Source organism: Lingula anatina, chromosome 1, assembly GCF_051362555.1.
Source record: "Lingula anatina isolate TDL-2025a chromosome 1, LinAna3.0, whole genome shotgun sequence".
In the NCBI taxonomy this organism is placed as follows: Eukaryota; Metazoa; Brachiopoda; class Lingulata; order Lingulida; family Lingulidae; genus Lingula; species Lingula anatina.
Window position 1 is genome coordinate 1,250,896 of NC_141767.1, and position 27,776 is coordinate 1,278,671.

Sequence of the window (27,776 nt, forward strand, 5' to 3'; positions counted from 1 at the left end):
ACAGTGAAAAGGTTAGTGTCAAGTTAGCTCTGAAGCTCAGGGTGCAGTTATGTCACGACACCGTGTATTAGATAAACAGTTTTTACGGCAAATGTAGATCCACTGAAAAGGAATATGGATCACTGAACAATGCCTTTCAAAGGACAGCAACTCATCCACATGAGTAAATCCCACTAAGGGCTCATTCCCAATGAAACTATCGTTCTGCGTAGATCGATCTAACTCCTCAGGGATTCTCGCTGAATGCAATCAGATTATCTAAATGACTCACTTCCTCGTTTCCAACGGTCTCATACACTCACCAGCTTTTCTGTATTCTACTCAACGCAAGAGTAGGCGTGTTAATCTGTTAATTTGATTGCATTTAGCGAGAGTTCCCTCGGAGTTGGATCGATCTGTGTACACAGCTAGACCCCATTTCCAGAGATTAGATCGATCTACTTTAGATCGACCTAACTCCCTGGGGGTTCACGCTAAAAAGCTGTCAGCCGAGCGGGCACGAAAGTTAATTACCCTCTTACAGCTTGTAGTAGGCGGGACGGACATTTAAGCCGGATTATCTGACAGTTATCTAGTGAGACTCCCCGCGGGGATAGATCGATCTAAAAGCTCTGGGAATACAGCCATAGTTTCACTGAGAATAAGCCCTTAGTCACTTGCGGATTACCCCCTCATTTGCTAATAGTTATTCTTCTCACATGAATGGTCTCATCTCTTTGTTACGGACTGCAAGTGTTCACGAGTTTCTGGAGCACCGATTCCCGTTTCTAACACCATTATAATTGCATCACCGTGAGCGTGCATTAATTTTACATAATAAATAACACACAGATTTACGTGGGAACGCAGGCATTCTTGTTCCTATGACTAGAGACATTTCTCCGTTTTTACTCAGATTGAGTGCTTGGATATACGCTACCTGCCAAAAGTGACATTTTAGTATTTAGATCATTTGACATTCAGAAAAAAATGGACTCTATCCATGTTATTTGTATGGAGTCTCTGTGTTTAATATTGATCATGTGGATAAAAGCGGACTTTGTTTCTGGTTTTAAGACGGACTATGATTCATTCCGCTTCAGGTCGACCAAATTTTCCATGATAAAAAGTTCAAAAGCACCAGGTCATCTCACCGCGAAAACTGAACATACATCGTCCTTAGAGGAATGCATTTTTGTCTGCCTGCAAGCATCACTGGACAAATGCCAAGCTGTGAATTACAAGAAGTCTGAAAATCTGTGCAGATTTCTTTCAACAACGATAGGACAAAATTACGAGCCGTTTTTGGAACCAAACGACAACTGGGATTTTCTAGCACCTGTCATAAGTTAGTATGCTTCAGTTTTTGCTTTTCATTTCTAATATGATATGTTGATATGCAACCAAAATAGTTGGATTGTACAACAATATAATTTGTTAAATTTTCTTAATGAAATGAGACTAATAAAATTGTTCATTAAACTGTTAAGATGAAATAAATTTCTTGGTATTCCGATGACATGAAAAAAACTAAGAGTGTTTTAAATGCACACTAAAATGTATTTAGTTTTTAAAAGTCTCCAGTGCACATGATACAATATATTTTGCACATTTAAGTAAAACTCGAATATGAACCTAAAAAATGTCTGAAATCAATGGAAGTAATTATGAACAAGGATATATTTATATATATATAATTTCATGGAATTAATCCGATGAATATTACACAAAAATATTGTCATTTACAATTTGCTGCGGCGGAGGGCTGCGTTTTTTGAGACCTCGATGATTTTGGGCACTTTTTCCGTTGAAGCAGATTAGAAAGTCTCTTAAAAGCATTCAGTCTAAAAACAATTCTTGTCTCCTCATGTCTTGTCCCGTTTTCCGTTTCAGGCGGTGTGCCGAGATCCTGTTCGGATGCGTTGGAGCGAAGCGGCAGAAGGCAGTCAGGGAAGGCTGAGACGACACTGATTGACCCTGACGGCGAGGAGGGTCCGGTCCCTCCTTTCTTTGTCCATTGCGATAATACCACTGGGACAGTGTGGACGAAATTAACCGCTACCCCCTATGACTCTTTCTTCCATGGCAACAATGCAGCGGGGGGAATAAGAAAATCGATCAGCTATTTATGTGAGTTTTTACGTTCCATACGTTCTTTGACGCAAGTTGAATATAGATGACATCGTAGCACCCTGAGTTAATTACCCCCTATCAGAGAGCAAAGGAAACTCTGCCGAGTGTCGTTCCCAGTATCACGTGTGTATGCTGATTATAGGGCAGTTCCAGCTGACACTCCGTCTGCGATACAATAATTTTTTTCTAAATTATTTTAGTGCGTCAAATTTTTACAATCATGATTAACAATCCAAAGTATTTTTACGAAATGGATTTTAATGTATTTTCTGTTGAAGAATCTAAGTCATTTTATTTCAGATGCTAACATGGATCAGATCGTTAGCCTCATTAGCATGTCGACGAGATGCCAACAAAAGTTGAAGTATACATGCTTCAAAGCATCTTTTATGTCCGACATGGAGGCAAGCTCGCTGAAAACGTGGTGGGTGTCTCGTGACGGTGAGAAGATGATGTATTGGGCAGGAGGCCCCTCAGACGGGCGAGGGTGTGCGTGTGGCGTCACCCAGACCTGTGCCTCGAATTCAAGTAAGGCATATTTTAATAATTATCAATTAAAAATTAATTAATTAATTATTAAAAATTAATTATCCTCAGGTTTTGGAGCAAATGGGGTCATGTCAGTGTTTTTTTTTCCAAATTCCCATGCAAGCCCATTGTTTCCTCTAAACTTCAGCTGCGTTTGATTGGAATTTATCGCAAATATCAGCGCCCAAAAAGCATGGGAATTTTAAAAAGAAAAAATTTAGAACGCACCAAACTTGAAGTTATGGGTAGGACTAAATGTGTGAATACAAAATTGACGATTTTTTCTTACTGTTCGTGAGTGCTGGAAATTAACGATTTTCCCCAGCATGAAAAACTGCCCAAAATTACGCTCGCGTATTTAATAAATGGGAGGTATTTATGAGACAATCAATTCATATCTTGCACAGACGCGTATCTCCATGCACCTCAACATTTGTTGCTCTAGACTATTATAACCATGTAACGGTAGAAATAGGCAGTCGTTGGACGTACGTAATCACGATGCTTTTCTGGATCAGTTGACCGGTGATTAACGAGCTTGACGTTTGAAATTGGTTCACAAAATTTAGATTTTCTTTATTTTAATTATTATTTCATCTTGTTTATTAATTAATTTATTTATTCATTGAAGATATACCAAGAAGTCTTTGTAACTGCAACATGAACGACGGTGTGTGGCGGACAGACGAGGGCTACATCACGGACAAGACGAAACTTCCAGTGTCAGAGCTCCGAGTCGGGGATGTCGGCGATCACGGCGAGTACGGCTTTGGGACAGTGTGGCCATTGGAATGCACAGGCCTTGTCAGCCTGGTAGAACTCGGCTGATTTCGGCAAAGTACGGTTTTAACCGACGGGTCCCGAATGAAACTCAGGTCAAATTTGGCAAGTTGTAGTGTTTTCCAAAAGTTTGTAAAACTGAAAAGGTCTTGGAAAATTCGTAATTCTCTGTTTAATAAGATGTTTGTATTGCAATGTCAAGACGACGCTGTGGATTAAAAGAAAACTGAGAAAATAATTGTGGGAAGTTACGCATACTTACTTAAAATATGTAATTTAAAACCGATTTAAATTAATTTTACACACTTTTTAAGGGATAATAGATATTCATATGAAATTCAAAATCTCACATTAAATACTTTGTAATCAATACAGTAAATATGATAAATTCCATCCAACACCAAAACGGTGGTTATCCCAATTATTCTTATATCATATCTGTGCTTGGCAACAGACCATGTGGACCTTCATGAATGGCTATCCTCCATTATAATCTGTCAAGAAATTATTACGAAAAAAAAAAACTTAGAAACAAAAATTAAATAACTTTGAATGTTGGAATGGATTCATCTACCATTAGAAAGTATGAGAAAATTGTCATTTACCCCAGGAATATCCGTTTTATGGCACTTTTCGAATTCCCCTGAAGTAAAAAGTTGTTTTGTCTGGTGCCAATTGTTTAGTGCCTCCAAGCAACAAACAGGATTACTTTTACTCAGTACATAATTAAAATAGACATGTAAAGAATAACTCAATTTTAACTTAAAAATCCATCGCTTATTCATCATTAGTGAATTAAAATATTCACTCTTAAAACTCAGTTTTTTTTACATTTTATTCCTTTGCTATGAATAGTGATTTATATTGCACAACTCCAAATTATACAAATATTTGTTGATATTGCCACCACAGGTGGGTTTCTGTGTCTGTTATGTTTAATGCATATGGCACATTAGCTGATGTTGGATCACAAGAAAATATAACAATTAGAACAGTGGAGATGGATACTTTTGTTCATCATAGTAGATGTAAACCAGTTAACAATGATAAAACATATTAATAATAACAATTATGTAATTATAAATTTAATAATGAAAATAACAAGCAAAAATATTCATCTACTTTTACATGTCCTAGTATTTAGCACATTACATTTAAAATTGCAATACCCCTTACAATATAACATTTTAAAATTACAATAATTAAGATAAAAAATGACAGATTAAGAGTTATCCAAATTTTTTGACAATTTGTTAAAGCATCTTAAAAAATATCCAAATATATCAAAGTCACAAATAAATATCACAGCTACAACAACAGAATGCTGCAAAGTATAACTTCAGATAAAAATCAACTTTTTATATACATCAAAAATTGCATTCAGAAGAGGCCTCCCTTCCGGCACCCTTTAAAATATAAAATAACTTTCCTAGTAATTTAATAGTTTAAACTTAAGACCAATATTTAGACCGTCTTTAAATTATATCATTATTTTGTATAACAGGCCTGCAGTTAGCAATTGCAATTTCAAAAGGAGGGGTTCTTTTTCAGTAAAAAAAGAGGGCCTCTTACCTTGGAACATCCGTGTACCTACACTGTCAGAAAACAAGAGTGAGTGTACATTTGTTTTATCATTATTTAGAGGCAGCTTTATTGTATAAGTTGACAGTTTTTGACAGTGTTCACTTTGTTTATTACGCTGCATCTGCTGCTGTAATATTGACATAACAGGGTGGAACAAAAGTATTTGCTAGGTGTAGTATGGCGGAGTATGTGGAGGCTATCCCTCCAATGAGACCTATCAGAATGATTTCCCAGCACATCACTTTTACATGGAGTGGGACAAACCTAGAACAGAAGTTGTGAAAACAAATTTGTACTGAATACTTGTTTGTAAAAAGTTGTATACACTATAAAAATGTTTCAAGTAAATGAAACATGAATATTGTGCTGATCATGTCTTAATATCTGCAATAAATGATCTTATTTTTAAAGTATTTCTTGTTTCTTATTATAAAAAGGCAAATGGTTGAATGTTGAATCATGATAGATTGAAGTGTGAAAAAAAGCCACCTACTTTTCCTTCCAGTCTCCCTTCATAGCACAAAGTCTGAGGTAAAAGAATGGTGGGCAAATAAACGTCGTGAAGGTGACGGTGGACCCACCGACCAATGACAAGATGGCTCCAAAATGGGGGATACTCTCCGTGACAAACAGCACACACGCCATGACACAGGTCCGCAGTAGACAGCGCTTCCAACCAAACTCTGGACGAATTTACATTTTACAATAATTAAATAATAGTAAATAATAATAAAAACTTATTATGGGTAAAGTTAAATCAATAATTAAATAAAAGTAAATAATTCTGAAAACTTATTATAGGCAAAATTGAATCAAATATTAAATAATAGTAAATAATAAAAACAATTAATTATTATGGGCAAAATTGAATCAAATATTAAATAACAGTAAATAATAAAATTTTATTATTGGCAAAATTGAATCAAATATTAAATAATAGTAAACATGCAGCTACGTGTATTTATAGGACAGATGAATACATGTAGTCACAAGCAATGTTAACTTTTAAATATTATGGTCTGGTTGTGACAAAGAAAGTGGTACACCCATACCTCAGCAAAAAGACATTAAAATTTTTTTTTCAAAAAAAACAAAACAAAAAAAAAATCTAAATCTCAGCCGACAGATCTACATGACTTACTATTGGGAACTCTGAAGATTTCCTCCAGTTCCTGGAGAAAAGGGTTCAGTACCAGAACCAGACCCATCATCAGGTGAAGGGTCAGCAGTATCTCCACTATATACAACATTGGACCTGGGGTTACAGAACGCAGAATGTTGTCATCCAGTTTGTGTCCAAGAAAGAAGTATGCCACTGCAGAGACTGGGATATACATACAGAGAACAACTGTAAAGGAAGAGGAAATGCATGTACAATGTCAACTTTACAATAATTTATAATACCAGAGATTTGATAAAGGGCTGAGAAAATTTTACTTTTTAAATCTCACTCAACTCACACAATTAACTGTAAAAAAGAAGCAGGGGGGAGGGGGTCTTCTGGGTCTTCTTTGACTCACATCAAAAGTCGCACATCAAAAATTGCAACTGTGGGTGAATAACAGGTCTTACGTATATATTCTCAGTGATGACTGTACCTCTATATTCTATCAATTAAAGTCTACTTTTGAAGAGCCACAAACATAAATTCCAGTAGCAATGAAAAGAAAACTCAATTACAATAATTAAAATCAAAACATTTTCCTTCTCAGTAAAACTCACTGCTGTATCCTATGGTGACAGACTTCCAAAATTCTTTGGGCTTTTTCATATCATGTTGGATGGTCGGGAAAACAGAGAGTCCCCCAAATGCAAACAGAATTGTTCCAAATGCCATGAAGAATGAGGTAAACCCCACAGGGTCATGTCTGACCGTCACACTGGACACCTGGTTGTGGTCCACAATTAGATTGGCAGTGAGAATGACACAGGCTATGGCAGTGGCCCCCATAGCTCCCATTGCTATAGGCCTGGAGGAAAAAAAAATAGAAATATTAAATATAAGATTGGCAGTGAGAATGACACAGGCTATGGCAGTGGCCCCCATAGCTCCCAATACTATCTTACTGGACAAAAAAAAAGATGGCTATGCAGGAAAGTGGTAAAAGAAAAACTTTAAAGACAATTGATTTGGCACATGAATATATCTTACTGGTATTATTGCAGTAACTACAATTTTACAAAGAACAAAATGTATTTTGGATGCAAATGCTGTTAAAATCAAATAACAGTATCTCATACAATAAACAATACATAACTAGAGGATCAGAGAGGCGATACCGCCTCCGAATATTGTACCACCAGCTGGAGCAAGCGCATTCGTATAGACCCCCACATACACAAAATAAGGGGTGCAGCCACCAGTCTTGTGCTTGACAAGCTGTAAAAATGCAATCAACAAGAATTTTCAAAATATGCAAAAAATATATATAACTAAAAATGGTGCAATCAAAGTTAAGTTCATTGTAAGGTAGGTCAAAGGTCAATTTCAAGGTCACAGTAAATTGCCAGTATATGACTTCCTATCCAACTTCAATAGTAACTATGGACCTATCTCTGCCAGTTTTGGAGATAAAAGGGAAGCAAAATTTGCAAAGTTCAGTTCATGGTGAAAAGTAGGTCAAAGGTCAATTTCAAGGTCACAGTAAGATTGCCAGTATATGACTTCCTATTCAACTTCAATAGTAACTATGGACCTATCTCTGCCAGTTTTGGAGATAAAAGGGAAGCAAAATTTGCAAAGTTCAGTTCATGGTGAAAAGTAGGTCAAAGGTCAATTTCAAGGTCACATTTAGATTGCCAGTATATGACTTCCTATTCAACTTCAATAGTAACTATGGACCTATCTCTGCCAGTTTTGGAGATAAAAGGGAAGCAAAATTTGCAAAGTTCAGTTCATGGTGAAAAGAAGGTCAAAGGTCAATTTCAAGGTCACAGTAAAATTGCCAGTATATGACTTCCTATGCAAGTTCAATAGTAACTATGGACCTATCTCTGCCAGTTTTGGAGATAAAAGGGAAGCAAATTTTGCAAAGTTCAGTTCAAGGTGAAAAGTAGGTCAAAGGTCAATTTCAAGGTCACAGTAAAATTGCCAGTATATGACTTCCTATTCAAGTTCAATAGTAACTATGGACCTATCTCTGCCAGTTTTGGAGATAAAAGGGAAGCAAAATTTGCAAAGTTCAGTTCATGGTGATAAGTAGGTCAAAGGTCAATTTCAAGGTCACAGTAAGATTGCCAGTATATGACTTCCTATTCAACTTCAATAGTAACTATGGACCTATCTCTGCCAGTTTTGGAGATAAAAGGGAAGCAAAATTTGCAAAGTTCAGTTCATGGTGAAAAGTAGGTCAAAGGTCAATTTCAAGGTCACAGTAAAATTGCCAGTATATGACTTCCTATTCAACTTCAATAGTAACTATGGACCTATCTCTGCCAGTTTTGGAGATAAAAGGGAAGCAAAATTTGCAAAGTTCAGTTCATGGTGAAAAGAAGGTCAAAGGTCAATTTCAAGGTCACAGTAAAATTGCCAGTATATGACTTCCTATGCAAGTTCAATAGTAACTATGGACTTATCTCTGCCAGTTTTGGAGATAAAAGGGAAGCAAATTTTGCAAAGTTCAGTTCAAGGTGAAAAGTAGGTCAAAGGTCAATTTCAAGGTCACAGTAAAATTGCCAGTATATGACTTCCTATTCAAGTTCAATAGTAACTATGGACCTATCTCTGCCAGTTTTGGAGATAAAAGGGAAGCAAAATTTGCAAAGTTCAGTTCATGGTGATAAGTAGGTCAAAGGTCAATTTCAAGGTCACAGTAAGATTGCCAGTATATGACTTCCTATTCAACTTCAATAGTAACTATGGACCTATCTCTGCCAGTTTTGGAGATAAAAGGGAAGCAAAATTTGCAAAGTTCAGTTCATGGTGAAAAGTAGGTCAAAGGTCAATGTCAAGGTCACAGTAAGATTGCCAGTATATGACTTCCTATTCAACTTCAATAGTAACTATGGACCTATCTCTGCCAGTTTTGGAGATATAAGGGACTAAATGTTATAATTTTGGAGTTACCATAATGTGCCATAAATTTCCTACAGAAAAAATTAATTAAAATAAAGAAAAGGTCATTTTGGTCAAAGTTCTTGAAATGGGAGGTTCTCTGAAGTTGCAGAAGTTTAAATTTGATAAAATAATGTCATTTTTGACCACAAGTTGTCTGCTTTGCCAAGCATTATGTTTTATTTTTCCGGAGTTCAAAATTTATTATCCATTACCGTACTGCACATTTTTACGGAAGCCGACTGGTGCCATATGTTGAAAAAAAAAATTATCTCGAAATTTCGAGATAGCATTTTTTTTGTTCAAATTTCAAAATACTATCTCGAAATTTCGAGATAAATTTTTTTGCTCAAATATCAAAATGCTATCTCGAAATTTCGAGATAATTTTTTTTTGTTCAAATTTCAAAATGCTATCTCGAAATTTCGAGATAAAAATTTTTTTTGTTCAAATTTCAAAATAGTATCTCGAAATTTCGAGATAATTTTTTTTTCTACATATGGCACCAGTCGGCTTCCGTACATTTTCCTTTCACCACCAATATGTACTTTCTGATACAGCGTAACTCGAAAACCGTATGGAATACAAAAAAACCGAGACCACCTCCAGTGTTGGGCTTTACATGCTCTACAAAATGCAAAAAAGAATGGGTCTCTAGCATTAACGGTTCCCGAATTAGAGACAGTTTTCAGTTTCGGTATCTTATGGCCGCTACTCCTGTGAAAATGCACCGATTGACCCCAAATTCACGGAGATGAAAGATGACCTGAAGGGTAACACTTTCCAATAATATTATTGGTTAAGTCTGTGTGGCGTCTGAATAACAGGGCAAAAAAATTTTTTTTCGTAAAAAATTTCATTTTTTTGAAAATTTTGACCCATTTGACCTTGAAGTAAAGGTCAAAGGTCAAATCCGAGGGTATATTTGAAATCTACACATATGACTTTTGGAAAGCCGTCTATAGAAATTTTTCCCGTAACTCCTTCTGTAGGGTAGATAATTAGCATTTAATTTTGCCATTTTTAGACAAGGGTGCATTGCAATGAGTGCCACACCCAGACCCCAATACCGACAAAGCCCAAATTTTACGTGGAACGAGTTGAGATTATAGGTGACCTAAATCCATGAGATGGGTACGGGGGCCCTTACCGTCTAGGAGGAGAAGCGGTAACGGTAACATGGCGGCGGAGCCGGCGGAACGGACCGGACGGGACCGAAACCATGTGTACCGCCAGCGCTAACGCTGGTGGTAAATTTTTTTGTTCAAATTTCAAAATAGTATCTCGAAATTTCGAGATAATTTTTTTTTCTACATATGGCACCAGTGGGCTTCCGTACATTTTCCTTTCACCACCAATATGTACTTTTTGATACAGCGTAACTCGAAAACCGTATGGAATACAAAAAAACCGAGACCACCTCCAGTGTTGGGCTTTACATGCTCTACAAAATGCAAAAAAGAATGGGTCTCTAGCATTAACGGTTCCCGAATTAGAGACAGTTTTCAGTTTCGGTATCTTATGGCCGCTACTCCTGTGAAAATGCACAGATTGACCCCAAATTCACGGAGATGAAAGATGACCTGAAGGGTAACACTTTCCAATAATATTATTGGTTAAGTCTGTGTGGTGTCTGAATAACAGGGCAAAAAATTTTTTTTTCGTAAAAAATTTCATTTTTTTGAAAATTTTGGCCCATTTGACCTTGAAGTAAAGGTCAAAGGTCAAATCCGAGGGTATATTTGAAATCTACACATATGACTTTTGGAAAGCCGTCTGTAGAAAATTTTCCCGTAACTCCTTCCGTAGGGTAGATAATTAGCATTTAATTTTGCCATTTTTGGACAAGGGTGCATTGCAATGAGTGCCACACCCAGACCCCAATACCGACAAAGCCCAAATTTTACGTGGAACGAGTTGAGATTATAGGTGACCTAAATCCATGAGATGGGTATGGGGGGCCTTACCGTCTAGGAGGAGAAGCGGTAACGGTAGCCGTCCGGCGGAGCCGGCGGAGCCGGCGGAGCCGGCGGAGCCGGCGGAACGATCCGGACGAGACCGAAACCATGTGTACCGCCAGCGCTAACGCTGGTGGTACAATTATGTCAGGGAGGTTTATAACATATAAAAGCTATTGCTTTACTTCTAAAAGTTTACCAGAAATCTTTTGGTGTCCCCAGCCAGGTAAAAGGTGTTAAAAACCCAGCAATCAGAAGATTCCAGTAACAGAATGAAATCTCTGTGTGTCCTATATTCTCGGCCAATGATTGAATGTTTTCTGCTGCCAGTAACAGGAAGACCACACCCACTCCAAACAACTGGACATTATTGGCAAAGGACACTGAATATCTGTAGAGATATTGAGAAAAAAAGATATATTAATGAAATATTTTACTATTGCCTATTCTTCTATGACTTTGGCATATACCAGTGCTTAATAATTACTGCACATAATGATGACTACTGAGTTGATACTGTATATTTCAATAGAAAATGAAATAATTTTTCACTGTCCGAAATAATCTTTTATCTATAATAATAATAATTTTGTAATTTCTTGTATAGTTGTACACATTTTACAAGCCCTACAATCTCAATAAACATAATGATATGAAGACTGGTAATAAAATAAATAAATTAAAGAATAAATAAAGAGCCTAAAGTAAAAATGAGTCAATATAAACCACATTGAACAGTTGTACTGGTAGTGCAGTATTTCTGTTAATATATTACTGGGTTTGTACTTGTACATACTGTTGTATGGATGCTTTCATTGTAAGTTACATAACATATATCAAGGTACATACATGTAAAAGTTAGCATGCAAATACAAAAACATACTGATAAAAATAAGCATGCTGGCAAGCCTTGTACATATGTACATATCTGATATTAACACTTAATGTGCAATAATATTTAGGAATAATATGCAAAGCATCCATGATACATATAAAACAAAATCTAGTTTTTCTTCAACATAAACTTGGATCCATCATAACAGTAATTGAAAATACATGTATCACATAAAAAAGTGATTTCAAAACACCACTTTAAAGCCTGTATTGCATATGGTTACAATCCAAGACTAACTGTGCCATGCAAAAAAAGCAATAATTTCAAACCCTAAAATTAAATTAAAATATACTGTCACTACAATAAAACATAAGCAAAACAAGTAGATAATATATCCATGCACACAACACAGCAAACACAAACCATGCTCATGCTAAAGATAACGAAAAAGTTAAATCACAATTATCTTAACTCTCTCCTAAATATTTAATATAATACAATATATTATATACTTACAAATCAAACCGAACTAAAAATATAACGAAATTGAGACTGATCTTAGGCAAACTTCATCAATTTGAAAGTAGAGATTATTATCAAAGAAATTATTACAAATGATGATTATTTACTTTTAACTGAAATTTGAAAAAGAAAACAAGTGGCACAAGTTACAACATAATTTTAACCATGATTTATGGAAACAGGTCCTGTGCATCTGTAATTATTTATTTATTATAATCATTCCCATTATGAAATATGTCTATTGTAACTGTGTATGTGTACTGGGGTCACTTACTTTCCCACTTTCCCCATGGCCCTGACACCAATAGAAGTATAGGGGTCTCTGGTGTCAGAGCGGTACTCCTCCCATCTCTCCTGTAGTATAATCCAGCACTGGCCCAGTAATACCCCGCAGTAACCAGAGATAAGACAACACACAAAGATCATCACCAAACCAAACCAACCTAAAACAAGTGGAGAAACAATACTGAAAAGTAACTTCAATTGTTCATAAAAATATTGATTATTTTTGAGCATTTTAATACAGTCTCTGCTTTTCTGGCAATTCGTTCTTTTTTTTTCCTTTTTGTTTATTTTAAGTGTTGTAGGTCTCATATGATAGCATCAAGTTTAATTTTTATTCTGACTACATACTCAAGTGCATATTCAAGACAAATACATGTATATTAGTAAGCAATTTAGCATTGCCAAATAATGGGACAACTTAATGATATCTTTAATTCATAAAGTTTTTTAATTTTTTGATTTAGAAGCTGGAGCTACCAGTAACAGTTATGCCTCAGATATCTTCTACTGAACCCCTGCTTACCCACCAGAATTCTCTACTGCCCTTGGCAGTGCCAGCACACCACTCCCTGCCATTTCTACTATAACACCATACATGTATATACCCACCAGAATTCTCTACTGCCCTTGGCAGTGCCAGCACACCACTCCCTGCCATTTCTACTATAACACCATACATGTATATACTCACCTGAATTCTCTACTGCCCTTGGCAGTGCCAGCATCCCACTCCCTGCCATTTCTACTATAACACCATACATGTATATACCCACCAGAATTCTCTACTGCCCTTGGCAGTGCCAGCACACCACTCCCTGCCATTTCTACTATAACACCATACATGTATATACTCACCAGAATTCTCTACTGCCCTTGGCAGTGCCAGGACACCACTCCCTGCCATTTCTACTATAACACCATACATGTATATATACTCACCTGAATTCTCTACCACCCTTGGCAGTGCCAGCACACCACTCCCTGCCATTTCTACTATATAACACCATATATGTATATACTCACCAGAATTCTCTACTGCCCTTGGCAGTGCCAGCACACCACTCCCCACCATTTCTACTATAACACCATACATGTATATACTCACCAGAATTCTCTACTGCCCTTGGCAGTGCCAGCACACCACTCCCTGCTATTTCTACTATAACACCATACATGTATATATACCCACCAGAATTCTCTACTGCCCTTGGCAGTGCCAGCACACCACTCCCTGCCATTTCTCCAGCTATGAACAAGCATGCTGTGATCACTGTCAGTCCATGGTGTGCCTGAGGACAGAGGAGACTTACATTGTACATGTAACTCACTGGCACAGTTCACAGTTCTAGTAAATGTATATGTCAATTGACTGTAACTTTATACACAGTAACACAAATATATATTAAGACTCAAATTAAAATTAGCACAAAAATTCATGCATTACCACACGTGCCTGTTGATGGTTCTAATATACTGTACACTGGCTGTGCTCAAGAACCGTTAATAGCAGTGCTAATGCATGAATTTTCACGTTAATTTAAAGTAAAATATTGCACGACTGCAGTAAATTTGTAAAGTTTGGAAATCACTCCTGTTTGAGATACATATTGTACCAGTTGGCTTAATTTATAACATATCCAAAATAAATTAATTGCTTGTTGGAAAAGGTCAAACTCCATTTCCACATGTTTCTTCTCCTTTTTAATAGAGACCATAAAATGAAAATGTCTATTTAAAATTACAGATATATAATGTATTTATGAATAATAGTACATGTACAGGTCAGCATGTACAGCGTTCAATTGAGATAATTAAAAGCCAATAAGCTAATAATTCAACAACTTTTAAAGCAATTTCAAGATCACAAAGTGCAAAAGAAACACATCAAGAAGTCTCTTGATTAAAAAAAAACGTTTTTCATCAAATGATAGGGGGTTAGTAGGGTATTTGGGTACTAGGGGACTACAGTGAACTAACATGTCCCGCAGACGGATATTCTGCTTTGTCTTCAGCTTGGATTTCGGGAGCCCCCCACGATACCGTTTCCCCATTGATGTTCCTCGTCACGTCCACCAAGTGCTCTTTACTTTCTCCTTCCATCGTTATGACATGATATGATTCAGTATTTGCATAAATGGTACATAAAAATGCTTCTTATATGGGGTTAGTCCAACGGCACTTCCTGAACTTCGCCACCTTCGTTATTTACATCACATGATAAGTCATATGACTGCCACATGACTTGTAATGCAATAATCTGTCCAACATGGCGGCGCCCACTGTGGTTTGTCTCAACAATGACACAAACTAAAACAATAATCCAAGCCGCGGTATGTTTTGATTAGTTTCTAATATGTTTTGTTCGCAATTAAGATAGCATACATTCTATTTTAATGCTTAATTAAAACTTAAAAAGGATTTTCTTACTTGAAGGTCAATCGCGTAAAAATTTGGAGACTTAGGCTTCGTTCACATGCAATGCCTATTTTCTAAATTCTATTTTCTATTTGCGGTATGTCTTATGATCACGGTCTGTGGCCTGAATATCATTCTCTTGCTACTGTATTTACTTGCATTCACCAGTACATATATTTTTACATATATGTACTTACAGGTAATATGGGATCTGAATAATTCTTGGAAGAAAATTATTCATAAAAAAGAAACATTTGGAATATTAAGATGCTGGTAGGAAAACATCGAATGGCTTCGACTTTATGTAAACACTTACCACTGACACCAGTGTTAACAAGACAGTACACCCTTTTTAGTGTGAAGACAAGACTCTTGGTGTCAGGATCACAAAGATCAGCTTTGTATCAGAAAAGGACTCTAGCAGAGCAGTCAACAAAACAAGCAGATATTTCAGCAGGTCTAAGATATCAGCAGCTGGCACATCGAGGGTTGATCCGCTTTGCTGGCCCAGACTCGACGCAGTTTCTTCAGGGACTCATCACTAATGATATGAACTGCCTTCAGAGAGAGTTGGACTGTCATAAGATGGCACTGTATGCTTTCCTGTTGAATGTGAAGGTAAGTACATTGACAGTGTTGCTCTACTGCATAGTCAGTTGTTTAACTTGGCTAATGCAAACATGTACTGTATTTGGGTTTTCTCAATTACACAATTGGGCTAAAAAAAGTTAAAAAAAAGGTTTATTCCAGTTAAAATATTTTTAAAGATTTATTTCATATCAGTTAATTGATTTATATATGAAATATTTTATGCATGTTAAATATGACCAAACATATATATGTATACCATTGCAGACCATGGGATAATTTTACTTATTTGTTTTATTCTTACATTACACAGTGTAATTATGGACATGCAGCAATATATGTTAGTATGCAAGGTCAGTTGGGATAGACCTACAAAGTACAAGTTATTTGCAGGGGCGGACCCAGAGGTGTTTTCTGAAAATCTTTCTCATAATTTTTTTATCATTTCTGACCGTCTTCCAACAGAAAAAATTCAATATCCGTCACTATAAAATTGAGAAATTCTGACCGTCTTCCTGAAGACCCAGAAGATGGCTTCCATCCACCCCTGATTTGTATGTGTTTCAGGTGGTGTGTGTTTGTCTACAACATCCGCAAGGCCCCTGATACACACATCTATATTATATATATAAGTAATATATTTGTATACAATGTGATTACATTGAAGTTATTTCTACACATGTATTTACAGGGCCGTGTGGTGTGTGACATGTTTGTGTACAACATCAGTAAAGCCCCTGATACACACATATACCTGCTGGAGGTGGACACAGAGCTGGTGGACGAAGTACACACTACCATGAAAAAATACCGCCTGAGAAAGAAGGTGAGTTGATCCTATTTATGAAGTATATTTAGCAGGTCGGCAGACGGGGGTGGAGGGGGGGGGGGGTGGGGGGGTGAAAAGGACAGCTTTTACAAAAAAATACCCCCTTTAGGATTGCCAGCTACAGGTCATGGTTGCAGTGTTTCAGTTTTTAAAAAGCTGAAATTTCATGTTATGGTGGTACATATACATGGCTTATTAACTGAATGATTAAACCTGTAAACAAAGATAACCCTTCATCATAGTTGAGTGAAAATAGGAAAAGCATTGATCACAGTACATGTGTAATTGGTCATAGTTGTTGATTCTGGGGTATAAAATACCAATATAGTTTTTTTTTATTTTTGAAAAACTTGCAGGTTATCCATTTTATTCTACAGGTTGAAATTGCTGTAACAGACGAACTGAAAGTAGTGGCAGTATTTCCCATTGAAGATGGACCCTTTGACGCTGAGCTTACTATAGGTGGCACTGATGGTGCACCGTTAGTAGCCGTTGAGAAAGACCCCAGACTAGCCGCCATGGGCTACAGACTAGTGCTGCCAGCTTTTGATGATGGTCAGTTATGTGATTTTTTTCCTTTATGGTGAATCTTGGAATGTGTCTTTTTTTTTTGGAATAAAAGACTTTGATAATAAATCAGCTTAAATTGATTTTCAATCTCATCATTGTAAGAATATACTATATGTCATGTAGCATTTGATAGGCAAAAATGCATATGGAATTTTCTGATATATTTGTTAATGAATTCAATTTGAAAATAAATTAACAATTTCTTTAATATTGTGTAATATTTGGTATTAATAAGATTATTTGTGCAACTTGTTGCTGAAAATACCAGTGAAAATCTTAGTCAGAAAATGCACCATTATCAGCAATGGATTCACCTGCCTCTACTTGCACTGTTCTTCAGTAACAGCTCACCTTCCTGGTGTGAAGGAAGCAGACAACCCCTCTGCCTACCACATGAAGAGACTCCGTCTTGGTATTGGAGAGGGACCTACGGATCATCCGCCAGGAAAAGCACTGCCACTGGAGTGTAATGCTGCATATCTACATGGAGGTTGGTCTGCATGTGTGTGTGTGTGTGCACGCACATGCACATACATGTTTGTGTGTGTGTCTGTCTGTCTCTCTGTCTGCGCATGTATGTTCATGCATGTGTGTGTGTGTTTGCTATTCATTAGTGGACATTATCTTATTTTCCTTACCAAAATATAGTATTTAAGAAATAATGCCTAACTTACCAATATGAGGGATGTCATCAAAGTTGGGTTATTTGGTCAAAGCCTACATCTTATCCTAAGGAACCATGCCAATACAGTTGTCTACAAAAGCAATGTTACCCTCACCTGGAATAAAACTCATGAAGTGGATCTCTGATCTGTACAACATTTCATCAGATTTTATTCTTACTATGTACATGTATGTAACTGTATATAATGATTGCTTTCAGTGACTTTTGACAAAGGCTGTTACATTGGTCAAGAGTTAACTGCCAGAACACACCACACAGGAGTGATAAGAAAGAGAATCATGCCTCTTCTGATAGATAGGTAACAAGACATTGAAAATAATGTCAGGAACTTGTTTTGAAATTTTATAATTAAAATTTGTTTATAGATCACTAAAATATTGTAGTAATCTGCAAATTATCACTACAGTACATGTTTTCTTTTCCCCAATTTTCCAAATGCATGAAATATTGTTAATTATAGTAAAAAAACTTTGAAAAAAATGCATGACATTACTTTTTAAAAAAGAATATCAAAAATCAATTTTAATTATTTCCAGTCAAAGCCCTGTTGACTTGCAGGCAGAGGATGTTTTAGTTAATTCAAATGGAAAAGAATGTGGGATATTTCGCAGTGCTATTGGACAGTACGGACTTGGACTGATGAGAGTGGATGAGACTAAAGGCCCCTTAACTGTCAGACGGAAGGGCGTAGAGAAGTCAGATGTAAAAACTATCCACGGTGTTACTGTTACAGCTCGGCAGCCATTTTGGTGGCCTAGCAGTACCTAGGGTTTTCTCTACTGACTGTGTCAGTACATTGTGTTCCCATTTTTAACAGCTGTGACAAGAATAAACTTTTCATAAATTGCAAGGAAGTTTCAGGAGTTTTTTTTATTCAGTCAAAAATTAAACACAAGAATGAATAAAAATGTTCTGGATAAAGTTGCCAGAATAAAGGATTTTGGAACATTTTAAGATGGCTGTTAAATATCAAATGGCTTGCACAAACGCCTTCATTTACAGTAAGATCGAATCTTGTTCTTTGCGGAATATTATTTAAACAAATTCTAATTTCTTACCCTTGGATTGTGTTTGCGATGAGAGCGAAATGCCCAATCTTGGTCCTGACGCAAATACCACAATTTATAGGGCAGACGGCCGCAACTTTTCCAATCTAAAGGATGTACATACCTTACAGAGGGCTTTTTGCTGTAGAAGTATATGAATGATATTTCAAACCTTAGGTCAGTAAAATTCAAAGCCGACTTTCAATTTCATGCATGTTTCTAATCACTATAGTCTAATTTGTTAAAAGTTGAACCTAATAGTTTTAATAGCCCCAAATATGTAACTTTAAAATATCACACAGGCGGGGGAGGAAGCAAACGGCGTGGAGACTGGATATGTTGATTTTTTATTTATTTTGTTTTGGGGAAAGGGGGTCGTCCAGGGTTCTATTTGATAGCACATTTAAATAATTGAAATAGTCGCACTTGGAATGTGTGTGTAGCCAGTAAAAAATGAAGGTGTTCTATGTTTGCATTCTCACACAATACTGCCGAAAAAAATTAATTTGATGTCACCTTTCAACCTTAAAGTCAGTAGTGATAAGACATTTGAATAACTTTTCAATTACTTTTGCCTGTGCGAAAGAATTATGTAAGCAATAAATGGTCATGAGAGAGGTTTGACGCAGTAAATTTACCGAAATCTGGAACAGAAATGCATCAACGCCTGAATTTTGTATTGAATAGATGAAGAAAAGTAAACATCATTTCGGCAAAACACAAAATACAGGAAACGAGAGTTTTATTCTGGGGTTTTGCAGTAATGCTTAACATAATTTGTCCTGGCAAAATACTGTTTCTTCGGGGAGCTCTTGTATGTTTGTTGTCCTCGTGGTCCGGAAGTGACCTTTGAATAACTAAGCACCAGTGGCAATAACAAATGAAGACTTAATTTTCTCATGTTCAGACACGCTCCCGTCAAATATTTGGACAGGGAAAATGTGACGTTTTTCGCATGCCTCTGACAAACAAAAGCTGTAAATGATCTCTTAGTATATCCTTTTAATTATGTGTGTACCAATTAAAAAAGAGAACCTGTTGGTGATTTTCTGTTGGCGACCCATTACATCCGATTGCTCTCTCTGTCGCCGGTCAATATTTGCGAGAACTGTCCAAAGAATGGCTTTAAAATGTGGAGCTAAACATCATAATTAGTATAGTCTGTGAGCCGCCCTTGACGACAAACATGTAAATGTTGGTCTATTTCAACCTTATTATGTATTATGATAAAAACTATTTTTAAAAATCAATGCTCATCAATAATGCAGCCAGTTTTATTAACGTTGCTATAGCAATCTAGTTTACCTAATATTTATATTATATAAACTTACGTTTATAAACTCGGTATTATGTTTTTCTATGAACCAAGAACTTATAGAAACATAAAAAGTAACACCGAGAACAGATAATAAGATAGGTCTGTCTATGGTATATCATGTTATTTTATTAAATCGTGATTTGATGTACGTCCATCAAACACGCCTCTTTTATTAAGAAAAAAGATACATGTAATACAGAGTTTTTTATTGATAACATTGCCACATATCGCATTATGGTGATTAATATGATGTCACTGGAAACACATGCTGTCTTTTATTTTTTGTTCATTCTTCTACTTTTATCGTTTTGCTATTTTAACTTCTTCCCATCTCGTCTTTCAAGGTTATCATGATATCAGTTACTTTTATTAAAAGTGTTTAACAAAATAATATTTTTCTCAAGCATTCATCACAAGGAATTATTGAATTTCGATTGAAATAGACTCGGATGTTTTCATTAATTGCGTGATGATGATACATGTAATACAGAGTTTTTTATTGATAACATTGCCACATATCGCATTATGGTGATTAATATGATGTCACTGGAAACACATGCTGTCTTTTATTTTTTGTTCATTCTTCTACTTTTATCGTTTTGCTATTTTAACTTCTTCCCATCTCGTCTTTCAAGGTTATCATGATATCAGTTACTTTCATTAAAAGTGTTTAACAAAATAATATTTTTCTCAAGCATTCATCACAAGGAATTATTGAATTTCGATTGAAATAGACTCGGATGTTTTCATTAATTGCGTGATTTTTTTTTTCTTTGATCTAAAAAAAGGAATCCCGCCATTTACGCAGGCAACAATGACGTTTTGTCCTTTATTTTCCGGGGCTTATCGCTATTTTTTTTTTCTTTTTCGTTTTTTTTCTGCACTCCGAGCCATTACTCTTGACGTCGTTTATCAAATTCAGTTTATTAAAGAGAAACTGAACACGTGTAGGTGCCTATAGTGTAAATGTTCAGAATTAATCATCGTAACACGTACCTGGACAGGCAGGTAAACACCAAGTGATAACGACATTAGTTCTGATTATTCAGAGATGAAAGGTAATCAAGTACGTGAACTGATACACAATTCAGTTGGACTGACAGGTGCAAGAATACCGCTCAGTCTCAATACATCAGTAAACCTTTTAATATGTTTTAACTGTATGTCCCAAAAGGTACCACACACCTAAATATCTATAGAACTGGGCCGTGGTTCCCTCCAATGTTTCTAAGGTCGTATATCGATCATGTTCTTATATTCATAATTTCCAGTCCATTACCCCGGGTGTAGCAGCTCGCACCAATTAGGGATACACAAACAAACACGTCAAACATGCTTTCACGACATGAACACCTTCCCCAAAGGGAAAGACTTGGGGTTATATCACATCTCCCCTATCCTTATTGATATTGGGGAGTAGTAAAAGTGCTGCTAATCAGTCTGATTACCTTAACGATCTACATTAATTGAATTTAATTCCCTGCTATTACCAATATATTAGGATATTTTTCTCGTTAGAAGATGCCCTGTGGAGAGCGTTGTGGAAAGGAGGAAGAGAGGTTGATGTGAAGGTAAGAGGTGATATGGTTCTTGTTTAGTACTTATGTCTAAGTTTCACTCAAAAAACTAGGCGTCCATTTTTTTTTTTTGAATAAAATTCTATTGAAATTTCTTTTCTCTTGGTATAATAGTATAATCATTGTTAAGCACCCTTAGTGTTTTGGTCGATTTCTTTTGAAATCAATGATATGGGATAAAACCCGTAAGAGGGAAGGTGTTAAGGGTTAAAATAAAATCCTAGAAATCCAATGCCCTTAGAAAGAAAATAGCATTGTGAAAACGTCCAGCATCTGAAAGGCAGCTGGGACAACATTGTTAATGAAACTCCAAGCAAAAATAACAGAGCGTGCTACCAATTAGCGCGATAAACTCGTGAACTCGCCACAGAAAATGCAGGAGAGATCGATTACACCCACCCTGGAATAAAGTTAAATTGCAATCAACTAGCGATAGAATAGAAAAGACACCCCTTGTCTCCACGGCTTGAATTAATAATACAACGTCGCTCGAGGAAATGATACCGCTGCGAATTCCATTAAAACTGAGTTGAATGCCGGTGAAGTCCGTTGCTATTAGCTACGTTCAGACAGGACCTCTTTGACCGGTATTAAGTTCACTGGCGTCATCGGGTGAGAAGATTACAATGGGACAGTGAGGTTGATCAGTGACGCACTTTGGGCCGATTTCCGGTTTCATATAGGCCCGTTTGAACGCACACAGGAGGCGTATTGATGAAAACTGGGCGGAAGACTGATGTATAAGTAATAAAGATATCGTGCTTAATTCAGTTTTCAAGAGTCAATGTCAACTTCTCAATTCTCAATTTACGACCGATTTCATTATTGTTATACAATATCATTCTTTATGCGTTCGATGCGTTTATTTGAGACGGAATGTAATATTGGAAACTTCCATTAGTAAGAGTCCGGTTTTTATTTAGACCATTCTATTGGAAGATAAAAGGTGGGATACAGCTCGATTAAATATAAAAAATGCCATACAATTAAGCGAGAAGAGGATAACATTTCAGCGCGTTCTGACAACAATTGACCGTTAATACAATAGCATTAGGACGGCCTAGAATGTTTCTCTGTAAATCGACATGATTTCAGCCATTACTTGTCAGCAAACACGGCGTGAGGTTCAGTATCAATAGAGCGAGCTGAACAAATACTCCCCGGGGGAAGGTTGGGGAGGCTTTCTTATACAGCAACTGCTGCTGTCGTCAGTGCATCGCAACAAACTAGAAGCCATATCGACGTAATGAAACATTTACATTGTTGTGGACACGGAGTCAACTACACAGATTGACTTAGCAGAGAAGTCTCTAACCAAGTCAGTGCGCCAGGTACCTGGGTACCTAACTTCGAGTTGACACGTTAAAACCTACGAGATATTTAATTTTGAGGATAATGTTTCACTCTTTACAGATGTGATGCCACGAACCGTTCTGGAGGTTAAAGTGGACGGGAGTAAGTTCCAACAAAGTGAAATGAAAAGTGAACACTGGATGTCTTTTATCTGGTAACAGTCACGCCCCACCAAAATACATGGAGTTAGTTAGAGGAAACACTGAGCTCACCAGTACCTTTCCGGACAACAAACCAGAGCCGAGCACCATAAAGAGATCTGTTAGCAGACTAGGTAAGAAGCTATTTGTTTCTTGATGGCATTCTCATAGTAAAAACACAATTTCAGACAACTTGGGCTAGATTGTAGTCGGCTAGTGAAAGATATTTATATACCATTCGCCATGTTAGTTGAGAATAGATAGTGGCAGTGGCTACTATCTGTTGGTGTAGATAATTCATTATCATGATAAGTTAAATGTCTGCAAATTTTGCATGTTGCTTGATGAAAATGATCACTGCTAGGACACACACCGTGATGGCGGATCAGAATAAGGAGATACGTTAACGGACTGTTGTGATAAGTAGAAGGACTGAGGCATGCTTACTTTTAGGAAAAATACTTACATTCAGTCTTTCTACAGTATATCGCTTTAAAAAGAAGATAAACTTTTAAAACATTTTATGACAAAAAATGATAATAATAAAAAAAAGAAAAAAAAAATAAACCCGACAATAAAGAACTAAATTCCGGGAATTATTTGTGTGTGATACGGGGTAGTAAGTTAGGCATTTCGGCGACATGCGTAAAAAAGTCTAGATAAGGAAAAAAGATAAAAACAAGGAACAAAATTGTTTCAGAAGCAGATGCCAAGTATATATATTTTATGTCGTAGATCGAAAATACATCAACCAAGTAGGTCTCGAATTGTAAGTTTTGCCTGTGTATTTCCCCGGGTCGTACATCTTGTACCTCTAATAAACACACCATTGAAACTGTAATTCTCACGTTATGGATCAGCGCAGTGTAATGTGCCACAGGATCACTGTAAATGTAGTACATTTATACTGAATCTGTCGGCATAAGTCTTGGATCACTGATATTTAATTGGAAAAGAAATTAACTTGCTGTAATTTTTGCACCGGGACGTCCTTGTTTGTATATGTTTTTTGTTATCTAAACGTGTTCACATTTATTTTTCTGTTGTTGTCTGATGCGATTATTTAAATTATATCTGCAGCCATTTCTGCGTGTATCTTTTTAATAACTGGTATAAAGGTATAAATCTAGTTACGAAATTTGCACAGGTAATAGTTTTTGTCGGGGGGGGGGGGGGGGGGGGGCGGTGGTGTATTAAAAATCACTGTTAAGTTTTCTGTGAGTGCAATAATTCGCCGGAGTTAATGTGTTCTCATTTCATTACGATTGCAAGGCGTTTAAGTATTCTCTTTCTCTTTTGATTTTATTTCTAGCTGCAGCGTCCAATCCGTCGATGGCCGCAACAAGCACCTGCAGAGCCTGACGAAAAAGGCACTCAGTTAATTTCTTGCGGTGTCCGCCATGCCGCCCAAGGTGGAGATGCGGAGAAAACCGGACCGGCTGATGGTTGTAAACCGTCGAAACCGAATGGAAAACGTGCGCTTAGAGCAACGAGTGAAGGTCCTGGAAAAATCCACCACCAACAGCTCCCTGGAACTGACCAAAGACATGAAACAGATCGAGTCCGGGATTAACGCCATGAAGCAGACGACCGGGAGAAGCGCTGAGGGCCTCCCGCCAGATAGCGCCCAGGATAAGACACACACGAAGTCGGATTACTTTCGTTTCGGACCGCGGATCAGCGCGCGTCGCTTGCACAAATGGCACACTAAAGAAAAAGAGTTGAGTAAGTTTCTACAGAGCACCAGCGTTGCCACAGAAAGCATAGTGAATGACAAATCCGAGGCAACAAAAGATACGATAGATAAAGAAGAAGAAAACGACGAGGATGATGAAGACAACCGTGCCCCGTCAGTGATAAATTCAGAGCCAGTGACTGTACGCAATACTTATTTAAATCGACGCAAAAGTCTCAGTTGCACTGACGTTTTTCACGCGATTCGCCCAAATGTACAACTGTCTTCCTCGCCTCGTGATCGCCCACCTTCAGCTAACAATGTGTGCTCTAAAGAAGAAACGCACAGAGACAAATTCTCCATATCGGAATGGGAGAAAAATGTAATACAAAATTACACAGCTGTGTTGACGAAACCCGTGAAAGTTAAAAGGACGTTCCGTAGACCCCTTAGCGCATTTTTGCCATCGGGTGAATTTCGTCCCCAGTCGGCGTGGTCACGGTCTCCAAGACGGCCCAAGTCCGCTCCGCCGACGTCTCAAACCGACGTGCAACCAAGGACGGGTAAATCGTTATGGGGGATAGCCAAAAATACGTTTTGCAAGGAATGGACGGTGGGTGGTGAGCCGCAGGTTTCAGAAAACAGCACAAACACTCCAATTATGTCAGACGACCCCAAGGTTCGCTTGGCCAACGTGCGTGCTCACTACAACGGGGTTTCTAAACGTTTCGCCAAGAAGAGTGCGGAGCGCGAGGAAAAACTTTGGATTGAAATACAGAGGAAAGAATCTGGACTTTCGTGGTTTACTTCCCCGAAACCTGAAGGGAACGCTGTGTTACAGAACTATTTTGCCAGAAAATTTGCTCAACATTTAGCATTTAGTGCATTTTCGCAAACTACGCCGACGTCGGGCGGTTCAGCCACGGAGTCTGCGCAAACGTCAGGACAGAATGTTAAAACGCCTTCTGCACAAAACACGACTGTGTTAACAAACGAGAAGACGCCAGATGAAAACGAAGAAAATGACACAACGAAAAATGGAGGCGGTTTTCGTCTTCAGAGGCGCATAACAAAACTTATGAAGGACTGCGGTACAAATGAAAGCGCTGAGAAGAAATCTAAACCCATGGCTCTATCAAAATCGGCAAGAAAACGTGAACTGGAGCAAATGGTGACGGAAAACACAATGGACGTGAAACAGATCGCTAAAAAGGAACAGTCGCGTAGATTACAGTCGCGCGTGTCCATGATCATGGAAATGTTCCGTCTGAGCAATGCTTTCGGAGGAGGAAATAAAAATAACGATGATATTGCCCCATCATCTACCTCGGAGAAAAAGACAGATGATAATAGTTTGAACAAGGTTGCTGCCTTACAAGCACCAAATGTTAGCTCATAGTACATATGTACCGGGGTATGACGTATTTCCATTTACATCTTACGGTCAATTAAAACATAACGGCAAATATTTGTGCAGACTTCGCATTCAATAAGGCAGGGAGATTTCAAATATATATAAAGGTATTGATATGTAATCCAATACAGGTTCCCAGATTCTTTATATGTTTAGTGATGTTACAATGTTATTATTGCCCACAAAGAAGCGGTATTGATATCGGCTGAGATGGCGGTTTGGTCTTCGGTGGGTTCGTGTGCTGTTTGTCGATCATAGGCTTTTCTATGGCTACGTCATACACCAAATCGTTACGTTTAACATATCAGTTAATGATAACTAGTGTTGTGTTACATTAATGAGATTTAGCTTGGTGCTGTATATTTTATGAGTAGTTCATGATGTACCTGTTAAACCAAGAAATATCTATCAGATCATTGTTAAATAAATAAATAGCTCCGTTTAGAAATTTTGTTATGATTACCATATACGACCTTTTCCGTGCATGCAGTCTCAATTTCCAACCTCCACGAAAAGGATTTTTATTTATTCCAAATAGTATCAAATAGATATAACACCTTAGCATTTCATTTTTGTTTTTATGCCGATATACAATAGAGCTTTTTTTCATGTATGTTTCCATGCAGCAAAGATAAGTTGGACTTGTTAACATTTCATTTATACACCGCGTGACTTCACAACCCTGTTTGTTTGTGTTCAATAACTAATTTGAGAATTCCCATACCTGTTAACAAAAGACGGTCAATAAACCGATCAACAACCTTTTGCTCCGACTAGAATTTAAGGGGAGCGCTGCATTTCGACTTTGCTTTAATACTTAAAAATCTTCACCATAAATATAGGAGAGAATTCTTGAAGTTTAAAGATTAACATGAATATTGTGCAAAAAGAACATTTTCTTTCAGTAATTTTGAGTGCTTTTAAGGAATGTTACTAACTTTTCTCTTTTATCTGTATATCCGTCCCCTGAACGATATTTTGATGAAGTAAATCAATGACCCCGTTCATGGTTACGTTGTGTTAACAGTGAAGATTTCGGTCATTACCTCCTGTGTTCAACAGAGGACATAGATCTGATGGCAAACAGAGGCACGGAGGGAAATAGCCAGGAATATGTCCGTGAACTGGAGAGCTCTTTTTGCTCAAGTGTCATCATGTTTGTTAAATCAGTTTCCTACGGTTCAAGAAAGGCCGCAGCACAGTAAATGCTGCGTGGAGAGGAAATTGAAGGGGCGCAGTTTTCAAGTTTCGAATGGCAGGTTGTATTGGACAAGATGTACTGGCTAAAGTTAACTAAACCTTAGACAGGAGAAAATACTGTTAAGAAATGCCGCTTACAAGGAGGTTGAACACTCAATCCAAAAACGATATTTATGTCCAGAAACGCAACATAGCAGAAGATCACAGGTTGCAGAAATTTCTGGATGACATGGCTCGTAGAAAGGTGCTTATGTTAGCCAGATCTAAAGATCAGATAGAGTCCGTCAAGATGACTTTCAAACCCATAC

At 37.2% G+C, this 27,776-nt stretch overlaps 4 protein-coding genes across 10 annotated transcripts; 3 read left to right on the top strand and 1 right to left on the bottom strand.

Moving 5' to 3' along the window:
* The first annotated feature begins 818 nt into the window (after positions 1 to 818).
* Positions 819 to 5,417, top strand: LOC106181110 (contactin-associated protein-like 2). Its single transcript, XM_087000053.1, has 4 exons — positions 819 to 1,327; positions 1,873 to 2,109; positions 2,413 to 2,640; positions 3,272 to 5,417. The coding sequence occupies exons 1-4, from the start codon at positions 970 to 972 to the stop codon at positions 3,466 to 3,468; spliced, it is 1,020 nt and encodes a 339-aa protein (XP_086856179.1). The 5' UTR covers positions 819 to 969; the 3' UTR covers positions 3,469 to 5,417.
* On the bottom strand, positions 5,097 to 14,890 carry LOC106168650 (uncharacterized). Of its 5 annotated transcripts, none has more exons than XM_013547804.3 (8): positions 14,699 to 14,890; positions 13,848 to 13,947; positions 12,648 to 12,816; positions 11,216 to 11,407; positions 6,727 to 6,974; positions 6,146 to 6,352; positions 5,498 to 5,687; positions 5,097 to 5,268 (listed from the first exon to the last, which is right to left on the bottom strand). In XM_013547804.3, the coding sequence occupies exons 1-8, from the start codon at positions 14,756 to 14,758 to the stop codon at positions 5,115 to 5,117; spliced, it is 1,320 nt and encodes a 439-aa protein (XP_013403258.2). In that variant the 5' UTR covers positions 14,759 to 14,890; the 3' UTR covers positions 5,097 to 5,114. The 5 variants fall into 5 exon arrangements, with proteins under 5 accessions (XP_013403258.2, XP_013403250.2, XP_086856176.1 ...); XM_013547796.3 differs by having other exon boundaries at positions 14,636 to 14,811; XM_087000050.1 differs by lacking the exons at positions 13,848 to 13,947; positions 14,699 to 14,890 and adding an exon at positions 13,514 to 13,661.
* Positions 14,877 to 18,595, top strand: LOC106181116 (iron-sulfur cluster assembly factor IBA57, mitochondrial). The gene is made up of 7 exons (XM_013565409.2): positions 14,877 to 14,988; positions 15,273 to 15,691; positions 16,353 to 16,487; positions 16,868 to 17,045; positions 17,401 to 17,550; positions 17,944 to 18,043; positions 18,282 to 18,595. Exons 2-7 carry the CDS (start codon positions 15,341 to 15,343, stop codon positions 18,511 to 18,513), a joined length of 1,146 nt encoding a protein of 381 aa, XP_013420863.2. The 5' UTR covers positions 14,877 to 14,988; positions 15,273 to 15,340; the 3' UTR covers positions 18,514 to 18,595.
* A 1,282-nt stretch (positions 18,596 to 19,877) lies between these two features.
* Positions 19,878 to 26,711, top strand: LOC106181109 (uncharacterized). Of its 3 annotated transcripts, XM_087001632.1 has the most exons (4): positions 19,878 to 19,979; positions 21,628 to 21,680; positions 23,100 to 23,313; positions 24,492 to 26,711. In XM_087001632.1, the coding sequence occupies exon 4, from the start codon at positions 24,580 to 24,582 to the stop codon at positions 26,251 to 26,253; it is 1,674 nt and encodes a 557-aa protein (XP_086857758.1). In that variant the 5' UTR covers positions 19,878 to 19,979; positions 21,628 to 21,680; positions 23,100 to 23,313; positions 24,492 to 24,579; the 3' UTR covers positions 26,254 to 26,711. The 3 variants fall into 3 exon arrangements, with proteins under 3 accessions (XP_086857758.1, XP_086857756.1, XP_086857757.1); XM_087001630.1 differs by lacking the exon at positions 19,878 to 19,979 and having other exon boundaries at positions 21,461 to 21,680; XM_087001631.1 differs by lacking the exons at positions 19,878 to 19,979; positions 21,628 to 21,680 and having other exon boundaries at positions 22,459 to 23,313.
* Positions 26,712 to 27,776: the final 1,065 nt, after the last annotated feature.